A 21,474-nucleotide genomic window follows, 5' to 3' on the forward strand; every position below is an offset into this window, starting at 1 on the left:
GGAACCTATGGCTCTAGAGCCAGATGTGGCTCTTTTAATGACTGCCCCTGGCTCTCAGATACATCTTAGCTGACATTGCTTAACACGATAAGTAAGGAATCATTTCGCTGGTAATCACAGTGTCAAAAATAACGTTCAAAATATAAAACATTCTCATGCATTTTCATTCATCCGGTTTCTACCGCACCTATTCAAGGCGTCGCAGTAATGGTGAGAAATATTTTATTTATTGTTGGTCAGCCTCGGAATAACAATGTTATTAAAATGAATAAGACTTATACTCTAGACATGTTGGTCTTTCTTAAAAATGCACACATATATAGTTGTACTCAGTGTTAAAAAAAAATATATATATATGGCTCTCACAGAAATACTTTAAAAAATATTTGGCTAGTATGGCTCTCAGCCAAAAAGGTTCCCAACCCCTGCTTTACATGCTTTTTTTTTTTATTTCTCTTTGCTATTTGGGCGCTAATTAGAATAAAAACTAAGAATCATATTTTTATATGATGTACTTGGTCCATAAGTAACAAACGTGTACTTCATGTTTAGTGACATACTAATTCTTACTTTTACACTTTTTTTCCCCAAATTCCATTGTATGTTATGCTCTTCTGACACCACCAGATGGCAGTATAAGTGTCCACATAAAGGCCATAGGACCCCAATTCAGTAGTGTACACAATTTTGAAAATAAGAGCTAAAAGGTGCTGTGGCCACTAAACCTTTAGAGCAGTGGTTCTTAAACTGGGTTCGATTGAACCCTAGGGGTTCAGTGAGTCGACATCAGGGTTTCGGCGGAGGTCGAAACACCCGACTCATCGTGTACATAGAAACTTCTCCCTATCGGCGTATAACAGATACGGCAACAGCAGAAGTCACACTGATTTGCAGGTGTGTCATTTGTTGTGAGTTCATGCACTGTGTTGATTTTGTGCACCGGTAAAAAAAACATGGTAACACTTTAGTATGGGGAACATATTACCATTAATTAGTTGCTTATCAACATGCAAATTAGTAACATATTGGCTCTTAACTAGTCATTAAGTACTTATTAATGCCTTATTTGGCATGGCCTTATTATAACCCTAACTCTCTAACCCTGACCCTAAACCTAACCAAATAACTTTGAATTAAGTCTTTGTTGCTTAGAATATGTTCCCCTAGTGTCCAAATCATTCTTAAATTAAGTCTGTTACTTAGAATATGTTCCCCATACTAAAGTGTTACCAAAAACACAAGTTGTATATATAACTGTCTTGAATTTAAAAAAATAAAAAAATATTTTTCATTAAAGAAGGGTTCGGTGAATGCGTATATGAAACTGGTAGGGTTCTGTACCTCCAACAAGGTTAAGAACCACTGCTTTAAAGGTTTTAAGCACAAATGTAATTATCTGATATCATAACATTAATAATGCAAGTGACCCTTTTCAAAAGCAATATACTTATTTTAATTTATCCTAAACAAGTAATAAAAATACTCTCAATCTCTGTTAGCAAATATCGTACTTCAATAGAACATCTTGAAGTAGTTTTGTTCCCCTCAGTTTGATCAACTAGGTTAGGGTGTCTGTTTTGGCTTTTTAGTTTGTATGACTTTCCAACAAACTCGGCATTCTTGAGAGTTAGTCCAGGTTGAAGGGCTTGTGTTACTCCAATACTCCCACAAAAGGTACATTTGGCTTTGCACACATCTTTTTCCTCCTTTAATTCTACTACTGAAAAAACGTGCTCAGGTGCTAAGAGGTAACGATCTCAAAACATTTGTTTGTGGATACTTTCTAATACTCCTTTGCCTTGTAGAATATACCCTACGATGTTTACCTTTTGTACAAAACCCAAAAACCACAGTTTCCAAAAACAATTTGAAATGTGGACTTGTCAGACCACTGAACACTTTTCCACTTTGCATTAGTCCATGTTAGATGAGCTCGGACCCAGCGAAGCCGGCGGTGTTTCTGGGTGTTGTTGATGAATGGCTTTTACTTTGCATAGTAGAGTTTTAACTCACACTTACAGATGTAGCGGCAATCTGTAGTTACTGACTGTGTTTTTCCTGAGCCCACGTGGTGATATCCTATACACACTGATGTTGCTTTTTCATGCAGTACCGCCTGAGGGATCCAAGGTCAAGGGCATTCAATGTTGGTTTTCAGCCAAGATCGAGTGATTTCTCCGGATTCTCTGAAGCTTTTAATGATATTACGGACCCTAAATTCCTTGCAATAGCTGGTTGAGAAATGTCCTTCTTAAACAATTTGCCTAGGCATTTGTTGACAAAGTGGTGACCCTCACCCCATTCTATTTGTGAATGTTGTGAATTGTGTGCTATGACTATGAGTTGTTTATTTCCCTTGGCCTCAGTCTGGACCCCTTCTCCATGTGCCCAGGCTGAGACCGTTCCCCCCCATATTATTTACCTGTAGCTCACCTTTTTGGTAAGGGGCGCCGGAAGTTGGCAGACCCTTTCAGCGATCCTGTTCTGTCTCCCTGTAATGTTTGATCCTGCTCTGTCTCCCTGTAATAATTATTTTTTTATTTTTTTGTGGCGGCCGTAATTCTTTCGTGGCGGGCCGCCACAAATAAATGAATGTGTGGGAAACGCTGCGATATCAAAATTGGATCGGGGAAAAAAATGCATTTAGTTTAGATAATAATGAGTCATATATTGGAATATGGGATCCATAATTTTAATTTATTTTAACTAATAAATGAACCAAAAATATGACTTATTCTATCTTTGTGGAAAATATTAGACAATGTGTTAAGTTTACGAGATGCGATGCAAGTGTAAGCCACTGTGACACTATTGTTCATTTTTTATATTAATGCCTGTAATGATATATAATGATAATGTCAAAGATGCTTTTTTTAATCACTGCTATGTTGAAATTGTTACTAATATTGATACTGTTGATAATATTAGTTTTTGCTTCACTACTTTTCATGTGTCATGTTTGTGTGTCCTCTCAATTGCTCTGTTTATTGCTATTCTGAACGTTGCTGGGTCAGGTTTGGTTTTGGAATTCGATTGCATTGTTATGGTATTGGTGTGTATTGTTTTGTTGGATTGATTAATAAAAATAAAAAAAAAATTGGTTCGGGGCACCCCTAGTTTGCGGGCCACGGTGGCACTGACCTTGATTTGTAGCAGCAGCGCTGTGAGACGGGAAACAAGGTGTGTGAGACCGGAATTGGGCCCGCTCTGCGGTGCGTCCTTGAAGGAGTCGCTAAGCTGCAGCATCTGCTGGGCTTCATCCTCACAGTGCCGCCGCAGGTCAGGCGGATGGTCAGCAGGAAGCACGCCCTGATCTGGTGAGAGCTGAGAAGACAAAACGATGGTATATTAAAAGCGCATGCGTGTTCACGCATGTTACTTACCTTACAACAAAACTCCTGAACTTCGTGTAGGACTTTATTAAGATCTTTATTGAGCTGCTCCAGTTCGAGAACTGTGGTAGCGTAGCGCTTCTGGAAGTCACGGTCAATAGGCATAGAGTACGACTTCTAAAACAAACACACACACACACATTCAGCGATAGGCTGGATTGTCAAGGTATAATACTTTCAAGAACTGCACTGTACCAGCTTCTCTGCTTCTGAGTTCATTTCTTTTAAGTGCTTTATATGCTCTTTCTTGACCATCAAGATTTTGGACAACCTTGTCTAGTAACAGCACAAAAAGATAGTATGTAAGGGTTAGGAGGCTTCTGCTGAGACAGAATCTACAAAGCCCGTTTTCATATGAGTTGGGAAATTGTGTTAGATGTAAATATAAACGGAATACAATGAATTTCAAATCTTTTTCAACCCATATTCAGTTGAATGCACTACAAAAACAACATATTTGATGTTCAAAGTGATAAACTTTTTTTTGTTTGCAAATAATCATCAACTTTAGAATTTGATGCCAGCAACACGTGACAAAGAAGTTGGGAAAAATGGCAATAAATATTGATAAAGTTGAGGAATACTCATCAAACACTTATTTGGAACATCCCACAGGTGTGCAGGCTAATTGGGAACAGGTGGGTGCCATGATTGGGTATAAAAACAGCTTCACAAAAAATGCTCGGTCTTTCACAAGATTTGTCCACAACTGCGTGAGCAAATAGTCAAACAGTTTAAGAACAACGTTTCTAGAAGTGCAATTGCAAGAAATTTAGGGATTTCAACATCTACTGTCCATAATATCATCAAAAGGTTCAGAGAATATGGAGAAATCACTCCATGTAAGCGGCACGGTTGGAAACAAACATTGAATGACCGTGACCTTCGATCCCTCAGACGGCACTGTATCAAAAACCGACATCAATCTCTAAAGGATATCACCACATGGGCTCAGGAACACTTCAGAAAACCACTGTCACTAAATAAAGTTGGTCGCTACATCTGTAAGTGCAAGTTAAAACTCCACAATGCAAAGCGAAATCCATTATCAACAACATCCAGAAACGCAGACGGCTTCTCTGGGCCCGAGATCATCTAAGATGAACTGATGCAAAGTGGAAAAGTCTTCTGTGTTCTGACGAGTCCACATTTCAAATTCTTTTTGGAAATATTCAACATTGTGTCCTCCGGACCAAAGGGGAAGCGAACCATCCAGACTGTTATCGACGCAAAGTTGAAAAGCCAGCATCTGTGATGGTATGGGGGTGCATTAGTGCCCAAGGCATGGGTAACTTACACATCTGTGAAGGCACCATTAATGCTGAAAGGTACATACAGGTTTTGGAACAACATATGCTGCCATCTAAGCGCCGTCTTTTTCATGGAGGCCCCTGCTTATTTAAGCAAGACAATGCCAAACCACATTCAGCACGTGTTACAACAGCTTGGCTTCGTCTCCCATGGAAAATTTGTGGCGCAATATTGAAGCGTAAAATACGACTGCGGAGACCCCGACTGAAGCTCTACATAAAACAAGAATGGGAAAGAATTCCACTTTCAAAGCTTCAACAATTAGTTTCCTCAGTTCCCAAACATTTATTGAGTGTTGTTAAGAGAAAAGGTGATGTAACACAATGGTGAACATGCCCTTTCCCAACTACTTTGGCACGTGTTGCAGTAATGAAATTATAAGTTAATTATTATTTTAAAAAAATGAAATAAAGTTTATGAGTCTGCACATCAAATATCTTGTCTTTATAATGCATTCTACTGAATATGAGTTGAAAATGATTTGCAAATCATTGTATTCTGTTTATATTTACATCCAACACAATTTCCCAACTCATATGGAAACGGGGTTTGTACATCAGAATGCCATTTGCAAAATAGCCATCTACCACTTGGACCAAGAACTTGACTGGAAATCCACCCAGGGTGTCTCCGTCTGCGCCCGGCAGCTTGCTCCTACACGTCGATTGGTTGATAAGAGGGTCGTGGTCCTGTGAAAGAAAAGGTGTGGTTATAAATCATCCTCATGCGCAACCCTAAGAATGTGACTTATAGTTTTAGCAATGTCCTAAAAGTACCGTACCATAAGGACGGGGGTGGTAGCGGACGGGTAGGGCCCTCTGGGTGGAGTCATGAGATTCTGTCCGTAGCGTGTTGCCCGGTGCTTCTGGGCAAAGGCGGAAATAGGCATTGTCTCATTGGGCTCATTGCTCTGGAAGGGGGACAAAATGTGCACAATTGGACTCATGTCTAATATGTTGTAGTGTAAACACAGCACTCAACTACAGTGTTACCTCGCCGCTTCATGCTTCACTCGGTACAGTCTCAGTCCATCACAAATGTTACCATTCTACCAAGTACCATTGCTTACACTGAGATTTGAGTGCCAATTTTAGTTAATATGTTGAAATTAAGCTCCACTTGGCTGCCTATGTATGACACACAGTACAAGCCAGAGGTGTGGACACACCTTCTCATTCAATGTGTTTTATTTATTTCCATGAGTATTTCCATTGTAGATTGTCACTAAAGACATCAAAACTATGAATGAACACATGTGGAGTTATGTACTTAACAAAAAAAGGTGAAATAACTGAAAACATGTTTTGTATTAGAATATATTAGTACAAGCATTTAAGTCCCATCTTAAAACTCATTTGTATACTCTAGCCTTTAAAGAGACCCCCTTTTTAGACCAGTTGAAATGCCGTTTCTTTTCTTTTCTGCCCCCTTCTCCCTTGTGGAGGGGGGGACACAGGTCCGGTGGCCATGGATGAACTGCTGGCTGTCCAAAGTCGGGAGCCGTAGTGGACCGCTCGCCTGTGCATCGGTTAGGGACATCTCTGCGCTGCTGACCTGTCTCCACTAGGGATGGTCTCCTGCTGGTCCCACTATGGACTGGACTCTCACTATTATGTTAGATCCACTATGGACTGGACTCTCACTATTATGTTAGATCCACTATGGACTGGACTCTCACTATTATGTTAGATCCACTATGGACTGGACTCTCACTATTATGTTAGATCCACTATGGACTGGACTCTCACTATTATGTTAGATCCACTATGGACTGGACTCTCACTATTATGTTAGATCCATTATGGACTGGACTCTGACTATTATGTTGGATCCACTATGGACTGGACTCTCACTATTATGTTAGATCCACTATGGACTGGACTCTCACTATTATGTTATATCCACTATGGACTGGACTCTCACTATTATGTTAGATCCACTATGGACTGGACTCTCACTATTATGTAAGATCCACTATGGACTGGACTCTCACTATTATGTCAGATCCACTATGGACTGGACTCTCACTATTATGTCAGATCCACTATGGACTGGACTCTCACTATTATGTTAGATCCACTATGGACTGGACTCTCACTATTATGTTAGATCCACTATGGACTGGACTCTCACTATTATGTTAGATCCACTATGGACTGGATTCTTACTATTATGTTAGATCCACTATGGACTGGACCATCATTATTATGTTAGATCCATTATGGACTGGACTCTCACTATTATGTTAGATCCACTATGGACTGGACTCTCACATAATGTTAGATCCACTATGGACTGGACCATCATTATTATGTTAGATCCATTATGGACTGGACTCTCACTATTATGTTAGATCCTTTATGGACTGGACTCTCACTATTATGTTAGATCCACTATATACTGGACTCTCACTATTATGTAAGATCCACTATGGACTGGACTCTCACTATTATGTTAGATCCACTATGGACTGGACTATCACTATTATGTTAGATCCACGATGGACTGGACTTTTACTATTATGTTAGATCCACTATGGACTGGACTCTCACTTTTATGTTAGATCCACTATGAACTGGACTCTCACTATTATGTTAGATCCACTATGGACTGGACTCTCACTATTATTTTAGATCCACTATGGACTGGACTCATCACTATTATGTTAGGTCCACTATGGACTGGACTCTCAAAATATTATGTTAGATCCACTATGGAATGGACTCTCACAATTATGTTAGATCCACTATGGACTGGACTCTCACTATTATGTTGGATCCACTATGGACTGGACTCTCACTATTATGTTAGATCAACTATGGACTGGACTTTCACAATATTGTGTTAGACTCAGTCGACGTCCATTGCATCCGATCTCGCCTGAGGGTGGGGATGGGTGTCACCCACATCTGCGGTCCTCTCCAAGGTTTCTCATAGTCATTCTCATTGACATCCCACCAGGTTGTGAGTTTTTCCTTGCCTTGGGATCTGAACAGAGGATGCCATTGTGGCTTGTGCAGCCCTTTGAGAGACTTGTGATTGGGCTTTATACACAAACATTGATTGATTGATAGTATAGTTTCTTCAAAATAACCACCCTTTGCTCTGATTACTGCTTTGCACACTCTTGGCATTCTCCTGATGAGCTTCAAGAGGTAGTCACCTGAAATGGTTTTCACTTCACAGGTGTCATAGTTTTAGTGCCTTTAGTGACAATCTACAATGTAAATAGTTATGAAAATAAAGAAAATTCATTGAAATGAAAAGGTGTATCCAAACTTTTTGCTCGTACTGTACGCGCACAGGGAGTAAGCAGGGAGGTCTTAAAAAAGTATTCTAAAAAAAATAATAGTTTGTGTTTGAATTAATTTTTTGAAAATGATCAATCAGTTAAATAAGAATCTGGGTATTGAATGTCAATCGATTTCTTTCAGGGACCCTAATAGTACGTGTTTATAAGTGTGTGTGTGAAAGCTGTGTGGCGGGCTTATAAAGACTTTAAATATATACAGTACAGGACCAAAGTTTGGACACACCTTCGCATTCAATGTATTTTCTTTATTTTCATGACTATTTACATTGTAGAATGTCACTGAAGCAAAGTGTGAAGTGAATTGTATTTATATAGCGCTTTTCTCTAGTGACTCAAAGCGCTTTTATATAGTGATACACAATATCTAAGTTCCATTTAAACCAGTTTGGGTGGCACTGGGAGCAGGTGGGTAAAGTGTCTTGCCCAAGGATACAACAGCAGTGACTAGGAAGGCGGAAGCGGGGATCGAACCTGGAACCCTCAAGTTGCTGGCACGGCCACTCTACCAACCGAGCTATACCGCCCTACTGAAGGCCTCAAAACTGACACCTGTGAAGTGAAAACCCTTTCAGGAGACTACCTATTTGTAGGGGACCTACCAGCAACCTGTGGGTTCCTGGTTCAATCCCCATCTTCTACCATCCTAGTCACGTCCGTTGTGTCCTTGAGCAAGACACTTCACCCTAGCTCCTGATGGGTCCTGGTTAGCGCCTTGAATGTGTGTATGAATGGGTGAATGTGGAAATAGTGTCAAAGCGGTTTGAGCTCCTTGAAAAAGAAGGTAGAAAAGCGCTATTCAAGTATAACCCATATTGAAGCTCATTGAGAGAATGCAAAGAGTGCGCAAAACAGTAATAAGAGTAAAGGGTGGCTATTTTAAAGAAACTAGAATATAAAACATGTTTTCAGTTATTTCACCTTTTTTCCTTAAGTACATAACTCCACATGTGTTTATTCATAGTTTTGGTGCATTCAGTGACAATCTACAATGTAAATAGTCATGAAAATAAAGAAACCCCATTGAATGATTCCAAACTTTTGGCCTGTACTGAATATAACATTAACAAAAATCTAAGTAAGTAATGCCTCTACTTAGCGGGAATTCACCAAACACGAGGGTGTCCGGAACATACAGTAACCCCTGTGATAATCCAGAAAACCCTGTACAGTAAAAATAGAAAATTATAGAAAGACAGACCAGAACTTCATAGTCAGGCACAGTATGTGTTCCTAGGCCACTGCGGTCAAAGGTCACGCGATAGGTGGCGGCACTCGTGTCGACTGCATCGATCTGGCCAGTGAACAACCCGTCGTGGAGCCCTCGAAGTCGAGCTGTAGAGACAGTGCCGTTAGAAATCAAAGAAAAGCAAACAAGTAGGACATCCATCCATCCGCGTATTCAGTTGTTCCCAAACTTTTCACAGTCCCTTGCCTAGTCTTTATATATTTTTTGGTAAAAGTAATTTGAATTGTCCAGCTGGACCACGTAAAAATCACTGGCTCATACGTTGGAGGAGCCTATTCAAAACATCCTCTGCCGTGTCACCGATGCACCGAAAAACTGTTTGATAAAAGGCATAATAATAATACATTTTATTTATAAGGCGCCTCTCTGGGCACTCAAGGACACCGAACAAAATCAAAACAATAAAGGCATGGGTTGTATAATTGTTTCTGGCCTTAATCATTGCAGAAGTTATTTTCCAAATGAGTGTGCTTGGTTTCTAAATATTTGCGCAACAGTGATGGTTTTAATTAGAGATGTCCGATAATATTGGACTGCTGATGTTATCGGCCGATAAATACTTTAAAACCGGCCTGGGCAATTATTTTGACTCGGGGGCCATTTAGAGAAAGAAATGTGTCTGGGGGCCGGTATATCCATTTTTATGAAAACTAATACAAAACCTCACAATGTCTGATTGAATGCTAAAAATGTTATGACAGACCGTCTTAAAAACGGAATGGAATTTTAAATTGTTCTATGAACGACAAAACCCTGAACAGTGAGAAAATATGAACATCACACCCCCTTGCGATCGAAATATTTTACAATCAAGCCAAATGCAACAAACACAGCGAAATATGAACGCAAATGGTACAAAAACAAAAAACATCTACGATCTGATATATCACTAAGCTTTAGAACTTTCTTGTAAAAATCTCCTTCCGCGTCTGTCCCTGACACTCGTATTTCAGGCTGGCCGGTCCGGAAATGCTCTGTGGAAACGCTCCCCGCCCACACTGCTTGGTGCCTCGTCTGAGTTACTGTGACGTAGGTTACCATTGTAACTAGTAGGGTTGTACGGTATTAGTATATTACCGCGATACTATTTAAAAGTACCGGTCCGCCACACCATAAGATTTTTTGTAAAAATAAAGCTAATAATGCAATTTTTTCTGGTCCCCACACTCTTGTTGTTATGCTGTGCCCGCAGCGGTTTGATGAGGTCATCAAGCGTCGCCAGTAAACCTCTCATGCTGCAGTCTACAACTCCTGTCTCCTGTGTTGTGTGTGGGAGAGGAGAGACGGGAGGGGCTGCTGACTACTTCTCCCTATGTCCGTGTTTTACCGGACATGTACCGCTCCGTACAGTGGCGTTTTAAAAAGTCATTAATTTTACTTTTTGAAACCGATACCGATAATTTCCGATATTACATTTTAAAACCTGCGATGAGATGGCGACTTGTCCAGGGTGTACACCGCCTTCCGTCCGATTGTAGCTGAGATAGGTTACAGCGCCCCCCGCGAGCGAGAAGGGAATAAGGGGTAGAAAATGGATGGATGGATGGACATTTTAAAGTATTTATCGGCCAATATTATCGGACATCTGTAATTGTGAACGATGGGCAAAATTCCCAAAAAAGTGAGCTTCCCCTTTAAAATTGTGCAAAACACCAATTAAATTGATGTCCATTCATTTCAATTGGAAACATTTATTTTAGATACAAAATATTTGAGTTCGGGCTTCACGGTGGGAGAGGGGTTAGTGCGTCTGCCTCACAATACAAAGTTCCTGCAGTCCTGGGTTCAAATCCAGGCTCGGGATCTTTCTGTGTGGAGTTTGCATGTTCTCCCCGTGAATGCGTGGTTTCCCTCCGGGTACTCCGGCTTCCTCCCACTTCCAAAGACATGCACCTGGGGATAGGTTGATTGGCAACACTAAATTGGCCCTAGTGTGTGAATGTGAGTGTGAATGTTGTCTGTCTGTGTTGGCCCAGCGATGAGGTGGCGACTTGTCCAGGGTGTACCCTGCCTTCCGCCCGATTGTAGCTGAGATAGGCGTCAGCGCCCCCCGCGACCCCGAAAGGGAATAAGCGGTAGAAAATGGATGGACGGATGGATATTTGAGTTCAGAACTCCTTCACATAATCGATTCAGCTCATAAGTTGAAGTACTACTGTATTTATTGACATGTTGCACACAGAACTATGATTAATGAACAACTTTGTGTCTGCACTGTTTAGGCGCGACAGTATTTGTAATATGAAACATTCAGGCACACTGCATAACTCGGGCTTTCAGGCACCAATGTAAACATACTGTTTGTAGTTTCTATTCTCATTCCCCAGGTGTGACAAGCAGACGAAAGGACCTACGCACCGAGAAAAGTTTGCATTACCAGTGACTTTGGTGCCTATGATGAGTGGAAGTGGGATCTCATCAGGAAGGTCTTTGCAGGTGGATACGTCAGACAATTTTCTTTGCTGCAGCAGGCGCATCTTCTGTCGCTTTTGTCCTAGTGCCGTCCGCTCCTCAGAAAAGAATGCAGATGAACACCTAGATAAAAGAAAAAAACAACAACATCGTCGACAACAATAACGTACACATCTGAGTGCTCGGTGTTATATTTACCGTCTGGGTTTCCCCATCAGTCTCCGGATTGTGCCCCACTCCACTCGAGTCAACTTCCTTGTTTTTAAGGTGGGAAAAGTCTCCTTCAGACACAGACAGAATTCATTGTCGCCCTCAAAAAGAGGCCTGGGAAAATAAAGGGAAGTCCATCTTAGAGCGAGAACTGCAATAAAGGAAAATGCTCTGTCTTACAACTTTAAAGAACCTTTCCTGGAGACAACATAACATAAAAAAAAGTTACATTCTGCCATGTTTTACTGTCATAAGTGCAAAAAGGAGTTCACTGCTGAGAATATAAAAACGTATTTGCGCACTGCGGACATTTTTTTTTGCCACATTTTACGACTGCAAACCCTCGTGTCCAGGCTGGATGTGTTGCATAATCAATACGATTGTACCTATGGACAGTTTATTCATGACTACAGCCACCGTGCATATTAGAAACAACCACAGCAACTACAAATAATCCACAGTCAAGGCCTTCTCATGTACAACGTGGATGCCTTATATCAGGTGTCAAAGTCGTTTTCACTTAGGGCCACATCGCAGTTATGTTCGGCCCCAGAGGGCCGCATCTAACAGTGAATACTATTATTACACAAGTTCTTATATGTTTTTTATTTAGAGATGTCCGATAATGGCTTTTTTGCCGATATCCGATATTGTCCAACTCTTAATTACCGATTCCGATATCAACCGATACCGATATATACAGCCGTGGAATGAACACATTATTATGCCTAATTTTGGTGTGATGCCCCGCTGGATGCATTAAACAATGTAACAAGGTTTTCCAAAATAAATCAACTCAAGTTATGGAAAAAAATGCCAACATGGCACTGCCATATTTATTATTGAAGTCACAAAGTGCATTTTTTTTTTTTTAACATGCCTCAAAACAGCAGCTTGGAATTTGGGACATGCTCTCCCTGAAATAATCTTGGTACCCACTACCACTATGGGAAGTACTATACTTTGACTTTCACAAAGTGCCTTATTTTTTTTTTTTAAACATGCCTCAAAACAACAGCTACAAAAACAATGAAGGCACACAGCTTCAGTCCAGAGTATACTAGAGTAATAAAGTAAACAATAACATAGTCATCCTTTAGTGCAAGACTGCCTGGTATACTGTATAACAGGAAATTATAAACTGGCTTCAATCTGCCCTGCTCTAACGTATTTGTATGAGTAACACAAATGTGCTGCAAGCTAGTGGTGAGTGCTTGAAGTGGCCTAGCAGTCAGCCAGAGCTTCTGAAATGCTGCGTGGACAGGGCACCTCCGTTCATTGCAAGCTGCAAAGTGTGCACCATGCAGGGCAGACTAGCCACACCAAACCCACTGTAGCTTTTGCCATACTGCGTGCCTTGTCCCTGACCACAACGTGGGCTTTTGCCTTGGGGTGGTTTTTGTTGTATTATTGTTTTTTCTCGACGGAGTCTCTAAGCGACAACTGTGTGGAACTACTTTTTTTCGGTGTTTGCTTTTCATCCATCTTCTGCTTGTATGCATTGTGTATCTCCTTACGATTCTTGAAGAGGTGGAAGATCAACTTGCTCGTCTTAAAGACCTACTGAAAGCCACTACTACCGACCACGCAGTCTGATAGTTTATATATCAATGATGAAATATTAACATTGCAACACATGCCAATACGGCCTTTTTAGTTTACTAAATTACAATTTAAAAATTTCTCGCGGAGTTTCTTGTTGAAAACGTCGCGGAATGATGACGCGTACAATGACGCGTGAAGTCTCGGGTTGTAGCGGACATATTAGCCCAGCACCACACACGGCTAAAAGTCGTCTCTTTTCATCGCATAATTACACAGTAATTTTGAAATCTGTGTTGCTGAATCTTTTGCAATTTGCTCAATTAATAATGGAGACTAAAAAGAATAATGCTGTTGGTGGAAAGCGGTGGATTACAGCTGCCTTTATCACCGAAACACAGCCGGGGTTTCTTTGTTGTGAAGCTTTATCACAGAGCGGTCAAGCGAACATGTTTCTCTACGTCACCCAGCAAGTTTTTGGATGGGAAAATTGTGATATTAAGTCGGCTCTTATCGGACTCTTCAGTGGATTATGCGACCTCATTCTGCAGCTCAAAAAGGCAGCTGTGATCGTGGCTCCTCCATTGGCTTCTCTGAGTGGCGTTCACCGCTGCCCTCTGTCTTTCAGGTATGACTTTACAATCTCACGAAAACATTATTAAAACAATACGCAGATAAGGGATCTTCCAGGGTTATCCTAGTAAATGGGTCTAATTACATTTGAAACGATCCCACTGCCGCCGCCTGGAACCGTCGCCTTTTCCTTTTTTTGTGCTGCACTCGAACTTTCCTCATCCACGAATCTTTCATCCTCGCTCAAATTAATGGGGAAATTTTCACTTTCTCGGTCCGAATAGCTCTTGCTGCTGGAGGCTATGATTATAAACAATGTGAGGATGTGAGGAGCCCTACAACCCGGGACATTACGCGCACAGTTGCAAACTTTATCGTCGATGTTCTCTACTAAATCCTTTCAGCAAAAATATGGCAATATCGCAAAATGAACAAGTATGACACATAGAATGGACCTGCTATCCCCGTTTGAATAAGAAAATCTCATTTCAGTAGGCCTTTAAAGGAAGACGTCTTGGTTTCTCCTCGCATAAACAACTTTTAGCAGTCATTGCAATTTGCAAGTTTTTTATGCGTCAGACACACTTTAAAATAATCGCAAACCATAGACATGGTGTCGTTAGTCAGTCACCGAGCGTGCTTGCTTGATAGCCACGGCTACAGCACCGGCAACAACACACTCTTGTTGTTGTTTTGCTGTGCTCGCAGCGGTTTGATGAGGTCATCAAGCATCGCCAGTGAACCTCATGCTGCAGTCGTCAACTCCTGTGTTGTGTATGGGAGAGGTGAGACGCAACTGCTCGTTACCTCTCCCTACGTCCTTGTTTTACTGGATATGTACCGCTCCGTACAGCGGCATTTTAAAAAGTCATTAATTTTACTTTTTCAAACCGATACCGATTATTTCCGATATTACATTTTAAAGCATTTATTGGCCGATAATATCGGCAGACATCTCTAGTATTCATGTTTATGAACAGCAATTTACAAACAAGATGTGGGGTGAAAGTGAAGAGGCCAGTTTACCTGTCAATGTTGGAATAGAACCATTCATAGATGCACCATTTGTGAGCTTTGGGCAGCTTTAGGAGGTTCCTTAACCTCAGCCCTATTCTCTGGGATGACTTTTTATCTGGAGTCACCAAATTAGTGAATTTCTGCAAAGAAAACAACACAACATTGACACATTCAATCATCACACAATGTACTTTTAAATCATGTGCTACAGAATTCATAGTGCAAAGTCCTTTTCACCTGTGGTGTGGTGTTGACCCTCTGACTCCTTCTGGGGGATCTGGAAGGAAGACGCTGCTGTGGCTGATCCTCCTCAAACCGACTTCTCTTGGAGCCTCGGGTGGGCTGTCAGGTCCAGTATGGAGTTGAACCAAATGTAATTGTGCAGGGGGACAATGGATGTTGTGTGTCCCTTACCGTGTCCATTGTGAAGGAGGACTGGCGTCCCCTGGTGTTGTGAGCTCTTGGGAAGATGTTCTTTTCATTCAGAGAGTTGGACAAACTACCCTCTGCGGAAAGTCAAAGTTAGAACATGGACAAGGAATTTTAAATTATAATGGAGCACCATTGCGCTCTTTTCTGAGTCTCTGAAAAAAGTTTTTTTTTAAATGATCTCAAAAGGGTTGGAAATGGATTGTTTTGGACCACATTGTTGACCATTTTTGTCAGCGTAATCATATAGTTTTTAACTAGCTACCTAATAACATAACATAGTCAAAGAAAAACCATCCTCAGTACAGACCACATCATCAGTAACATAGAAAATAGGTGTGAACTCAGACAAGTGATGTTATAAGCCACAATTAATTAACAGATCATTGTCAATAGTGGCAATTCCAGCTTGTCACATCCTCTCAAGCAGGGGCACCCAAACTTGAAATCATAATGTGAAAATGTGCCATTTGTCAACGGGCCAAACAGTGATTTTAAGCGTGAAACACAAATAGCCTAAACATACAGTACAGGCTTTGCACATTCTTGGCATTCTCTCGTTGAGCTTCAAAAGGTAGTCACCTAAAAATGTTTTTCACTTCACAGGTGTGCTTAAAGCTCATCGAGAGAATGCCACCAGTAAAGGCAGTAATCAGTAAAATCCAGCATACCAAAAACAGAGCTGCCAGACAAGCTCTCCATTGCTCATTTAAGGACGGGCATTGAGATCATGCATAATGAATTGTCATGGATGAGAGTTGGTGAAAGACTAGCATTTAGTTTTGGTCTATTTTTAAAATAAATCTGTACATACCAAAAACCTTCATATCTGTATTCTGAGCTGTTGCTTGCTAGTGAAAGTCACAACTATGGTACCAGGCGAGCCCTAAGAGATGCCCTCACCCGACTTAAACCCCAAACTGATGTTTTGAAATAGACTGTTGTGTGTAGGGCAATCACTCACTGAAATCCACTTCCACAATATCTGCTGTCAATCACCAGCATAGTGGTTTTAACAATAGACTAAGAGGAGAAGGATTGCGGAAAGAGGTTATTCTAATTTGTACCTAAGGTCATGACTATTTTTATTGACTATATTATTGATTATGCCAGTGGTTCTCAACCTTTTTCCAGTGATGTACCCCCTGTGAACATATTTTTAATTCAAGTACCCCCTAATCAGAGCAAAGCTTTTTTGGTTGAAAAAAAAAAAAAGAGATAAAGAAGTAAAATACAGCACTATGTCATCACTTACTGATTTATTAAATTGTATAACAGTGCAAAATATTGCTCATTTGGAAAAAAAGATATAAAAATAACTAAAAACAAGTGATTCAATTATAAATAAAGATTTCTACACATCAACTGCTGTGTAGAGCAGTGGTTCTAAACTCTTTTTCAGTGATGTACCCCCCGTGAACATTTTTTTAATTCAAGTACCCCCTAATCAGTGCAAAGCATTTGTAGTGGTCTTTCTTGAACTATCCATCCATCCATTTTCTACCGCTTATTCCCTTTCGGGGTCGCGGGGGGCGCTGGCGCCTATCTCAGCTACAATCGGGCGGAAGGCAGGGTACACCCTGGACAAGTCGCCACCTCATCGCAGGGCTTCTTGAACTATTTGGAAAAAAAGATATAAAAATAACTAAAAACTTTTTGAAAAATAAACAAGTTATTCAATTATAAATAAACATTTATACTCAAGAAGTAATCATCAACTTAAAGTGCCCTCTTTGGGGATTGTAATAGAGATCCATCTTGATTCATGAACTTCATTCTAAACATTCCTTCACAAAAAAAGAAATCTTTAACATCAATATTTATGGAACATGTCCACAAAAAAATCTAGCTGTCAACACTGAATTTTTTTTCTTTCCACAGTTTAGTGAAGTATTATTCAATACATATATTTATAGTGATTTCGAATTGTTGCTATTTATAGAATATTTTAAAAAAAATCTGACGTACCCATTGGCATACCTTCAAGTACCCCCAGGGGTACGCGTACCCCCATTTGAGAACCACCGTATTATGGGACAAGCAGTAGAAAATGGATGGATAGTACTTTTTCGTCACTTATTGTTTGCCTTTGGCACACTAATGTGTATATTTTAGGCCATTGGTTCTTTGTTTTATTTTTGCAAAAATATATAAATATATATTTTTATATTGCTCTTTTTATCTTTGGTATGAACATTATTATGTAAACTCGAAGTTATTTTTTTTCTTTTTAGTTCTTTGTTGTTTGCTATATTTGTATTACATTTTAGTGAAGTGAATTATATTTATATAGCGCTTTTCTCAAGTGACTCAAAGCGCTTTACATAGTGACACCCAATATCTAAGTTACATTTAAACCAGTGTGGGTGGCACTGGGAGCAGGTGGGTAAAGTGTCTTGCCCAAGGACACAACGGCAGTAACTAGGTTGGCACAAGCGGGAATCAAACCTGCAACCCTCAAGTTGCTGACACGGCCACTCTACCAATCGAGCTATGCCGCCGCGACTTTATTATTTGATAATGTTGTACTGCATTGTAATCTTTTGTTTTTGTGATTGTGTGATGTTTTTTGCCTGGACCTCTGGATGGAGGATTTGCAAATCATTGTATTGTGTTTTAATTTACCATTTACACAACGTGCCAACTTCACTGGTTTTGTACATTTAGGTGGGCTAAACCAAAGGACTCGACATGCCAAACTTAACCCCTGGGACCCACTTTTGGCACCTCAGCTCTCAGGCAGTTTAGAGAATTACATAAAAACAAGCTCATTAGTGTCTTATTCATGTCTCTCACCGAAGCACCACTGCTAAAGTTGTGGAATGATTCAATCTTACATACAACCAGGGAAACTGAGAGGAACATTTTGACACGTGGTTAAAAAGACTGGAAGAATAATAACAAGAAACAACTGATGCAGCCTTTTTCAAAATTAGACTAATTCTAATGTAAAAATATTTTCTGAGCAGCATACCTTTTAGACTGACGAGTGCCTCTGCCGAAGAGCCTGTGGGAAGACGATATAAAATTATTTGTTTACAGAAGAACTTGAAATGTGAAAACTGGGGAAGTTGTGGAACTTTGAAGAATGTCCCATGTTATTTCAATGGGAATTTCACAATAAATTGGGAATTTCGGGAAAAGCGGGATTTTTTGGGGGGGAAAATGGAAAAAAGCTTGAATGGTCTGAATGAGTTGAAACTAGAGTTTGATTGATTGCTTGATTGATTGATACTTTTATTAGTAGATTGCATAGTACAGTACATATTCCGTACAATTGACCGCTAAATGGTAACACCCAAATAAGTTTTTCAACTTGTTTAAGTCGGGGTCCACGTTAATCAATCCATGGTAGAGATGTCCAATAATATCAGACTGCCGATATTATCGGCCTATAAATGCTTTAAAATGATATCGGAAATTATGGGTATCAGTTTCACAAAGTAAAATGCATGACTTTTTAAAACGCCGCTGTACGGAGTGGTACACGGATGTAGGGAGAAGTAGAGAGTGCCATAAACCTTAAAGGCACTGCCTTTCACATAATACCTACGGATTTTTACACACACAAGTGAATGCCTCGCATACTTGGTCAACAGCCATACAAGTCACACTAAGGGTGGCCGTATAAACAACTTTAACATTGTTACAAATATGTGCCAAACTGTGAACCCACACCAAACAAGAATGACAAACACATTTCGGGAGAACATCCGCATCGTAACACAACAGAACAAATACCCAGAACCCCTTGCAGCACTAAATCTTACGGGACGCTGCAATATAAACCCCCCGCTACTTCTTACCCCGCCCACCTCAACCTCCTCAGAGAACCGTAATTTGTCAAGTGTGGGGCAAAAGTGTTGCTACAAATGAGTAGCAGCACTGCTAATATGTAGCATCATTTGAAAAGCCACCCGATAGAGAATGAAGAGTGCTTACTCCGCATGTCAACATCTCCGTTCGGTGCCACACCAACAAAATCCCGAAGCAACTATTTCCACATCAACACCGTATGAAAAAAATAGTCAACAGAAGGAGATATCGTCCACAGGAACCTATCACAAAGTGAAAGACATACACTATTTGATTTCCCATTATGCAGCTCATTTTTATTGGACACTTATTGAAATATCTTGTGTGACATCATGCACAAAAGTGCACTTTATTTGTTTTAAACTATTGTAGTGGCGTTCTGTACAAAAAGTGCACTTTAATTGAGTGTTGTTTTGATATGTCATCTTAGTGACATCATGCACAAAAGTGCACTCATAGCTTGTTTTAAAATGTCTCTGACAATCTTGCACTTTCTGTTTTGAAAATACCTTGAATGTTTGTGCCACTGCTTAATAACTGTTTCATAAATACACTTTTAGTGGTGATTTCCCTCTCTGCATGAAAGTTTAAAAGTAGCATATATTAATGCAGTATGAAGAAGAATGTTTTAATGTAGACACAGAATCATCATTCTGCTGTGATTATATGCATCAAGTGTTCATTCAAGGCTAAGGCAAAATATCCACATATATATGGTATATCATGACATGGCCTAAAAATATCCAGATATTAATAAAAGAACATATCGCCCAGCCCTAGGGGGATGGGTGTCACCCACATCTGCGGTCCTCTCCAAGGTTTTTTCATTGTCCATTGGGGTGAGTTTTTCCTTGCTCTGATGTGGGATCTGAGTCGAGGATGTCATTGTGGCTTGTGCAACCCTTTGAGACACTTGCGATTTAGGGCTATATAAGTAAACATTGATGATTGATTGATTGAGTGTGAATGTTGTCTGTTTATCTGTCCCCCTCCCGTGACCCCAAAAGGGACAAGCTGTATAAAAATGGATGGATGGATAGGTGAAGTTGCATAACTTCCCACCGCACACTGGACAATATCTCACGCCGCGGCACAGTAGTTGAAAAACACTGGAGTAGTCGAAAGGGTGGAAATAGGGCTTCGGAAAAGCAGGGATTTTGGAAAAATCCAGGATTTTTTTTTTTTACTTTGAAATTCTAAAATGGTGGCAATGGTTTGAATCGGTTGAAACATTTGTCATTTTTAAAAACGGGAAATATGAATCGGATCATTCCCACACATTATTATTATTATTATTTCTATCACTCAGCTGTCGAGACCCTGCTGATGTACTGCATAACAGTGTGGTACGCCAGCTGCACTGAAGCAGACAAACAGGCGATTCAGAAGGTCAAAAAGTCTGCACAAAAAATCATCTGCTGTCCCCTGCCCTCCCTGAAGGATTTACACGACTCCCGCTGCCTCAAGAAAGCAAAAACCATCATCAAAGACCGGACACACCCTGGCTTCCACCTGTTCGACCTGCTACTATCAGGCAGGCGCTACAGGTGCATCAGAGCCAGAACAAACAGGCTCAGAGACAGCTTCTTTCCCACAGCTGTCACCATCCTGAGCTCTAACTTATAATAATAATAATTCACCCAAATACAATATCCTGCCCTAATACCCTAGTGTGCAATATTACCCTTCGAGTGCAATATGTCCGACACGGATTGTTATTTATTACTTCGGTACTCTTGTCTTGTTCTGTATATGGTACGATATTTTGTATATTGTTTTGTATATTGTACAGGATTGCTTATTGTTTTTATTGGATAGTAGTCTGTTTATTTCAATTGTTAGTTTTCTCCTTTATTACCTCTTGTTATTTATGTCACCCCATATTTGTTCCCACAACCACACCTTAAGTTGGAGTCTTTAATCTCGTTATATGCAAATATAATGACAATAAAGTCCATTCTATTCTATTCTATTATTGGTTTACAGGCCGAGGTGACCGAGGCGAGGCCTACGCCCCGGCGAGAACTGTCAAGCGCGGGGAACATTGTGACGACAGCTCGGTGAATTGTGGTAAATAAAAAGGCGGAACAGGGGTTAGAGCATGTGCCTCACAATACGAAAGTCCTGAGTAGAACTGGATTCAATCCCGGGCTCGGGATCTTTCTGTGTGGAGTTTGCATGTTCTCCCTGTGACCGTGTGGGTTCCCTCCGGG

The 21,474-nt window shown here is 40.4% G+C and overlaps 1 protein-coding gene across 1 annotated transcript in view; it reads right to left on the reverse strand.

The window, feature by feature from the left end:
* lin9 (lin-9 DREAM MuvB core complex component) overlaps window positions 1–21,474 on the reverse strand; it is a 42,246-nt gene that overhangs the window by 5,065 nt on the left and 15,707 nt on the right. The window contains exons 2-13 of the mRNA XM_061885755.1: window positions 18,420–18,452; window positions 15,431–15,522; window positions 15,254–15,358; window positions 15,026–15,156; window positions 11,873–11,998; window positions 11,640–11,797; window positions 9,215–9,348; window positions 5,485–5,613; window positions 5,291–5,392; window positions 3,588–3,668; window positions 3,384–3,509; window positions 3,142–3,324 (exon numbers count right to left, since the gene is read on the reverse strand). Of these exons, the coding sequence (XP_061741739.1) occupies window positions 3,142–3,324; window positions 3,384–3,509; window positions 3,588–3,668; window positions 5,291–5,392; window positions 5,485–5,613; window positions 9,215–9,348; window positions 11,640–11,797; window positions 11,873–11,998; window positions 15,026–15,156; window positions 15,254–15,358; window positions 15,431–15,522; window positions 18,420–18,452 (1,400 nt within the window). The remainder of the gene's footprint in view (window positions 1–3,141; window positions 3,325–3,383; window positions 3,510–3,587; window positions 3,669–5,290; window positions 5,393–5,484; window positions 5,614–9,214; window positions 9,349–11,639; window positions 11,798–11,872; window positions 11,999–15,025; window positions 15,157–15,253; window positions 15,359–15,430; window positions 15,523–18,419; window positions 18,453–21,474) is intronic.

Source organism: Nerophis ophidion, linkage group LG24 (genome assembly GCF_033978795.1).
Source record: "Nerophis ophidion isolate RoL-2023_Sa linkage group LG24, RoL_Noph_v1.0, whole genome shotgun sequence".
Lineage (NCBI taxonomy): Eukaryota > Metazoa > Chordata > Actinopteri > Syngnathiformes > Syngnathidae > Nerophis > Nerophis ophidion.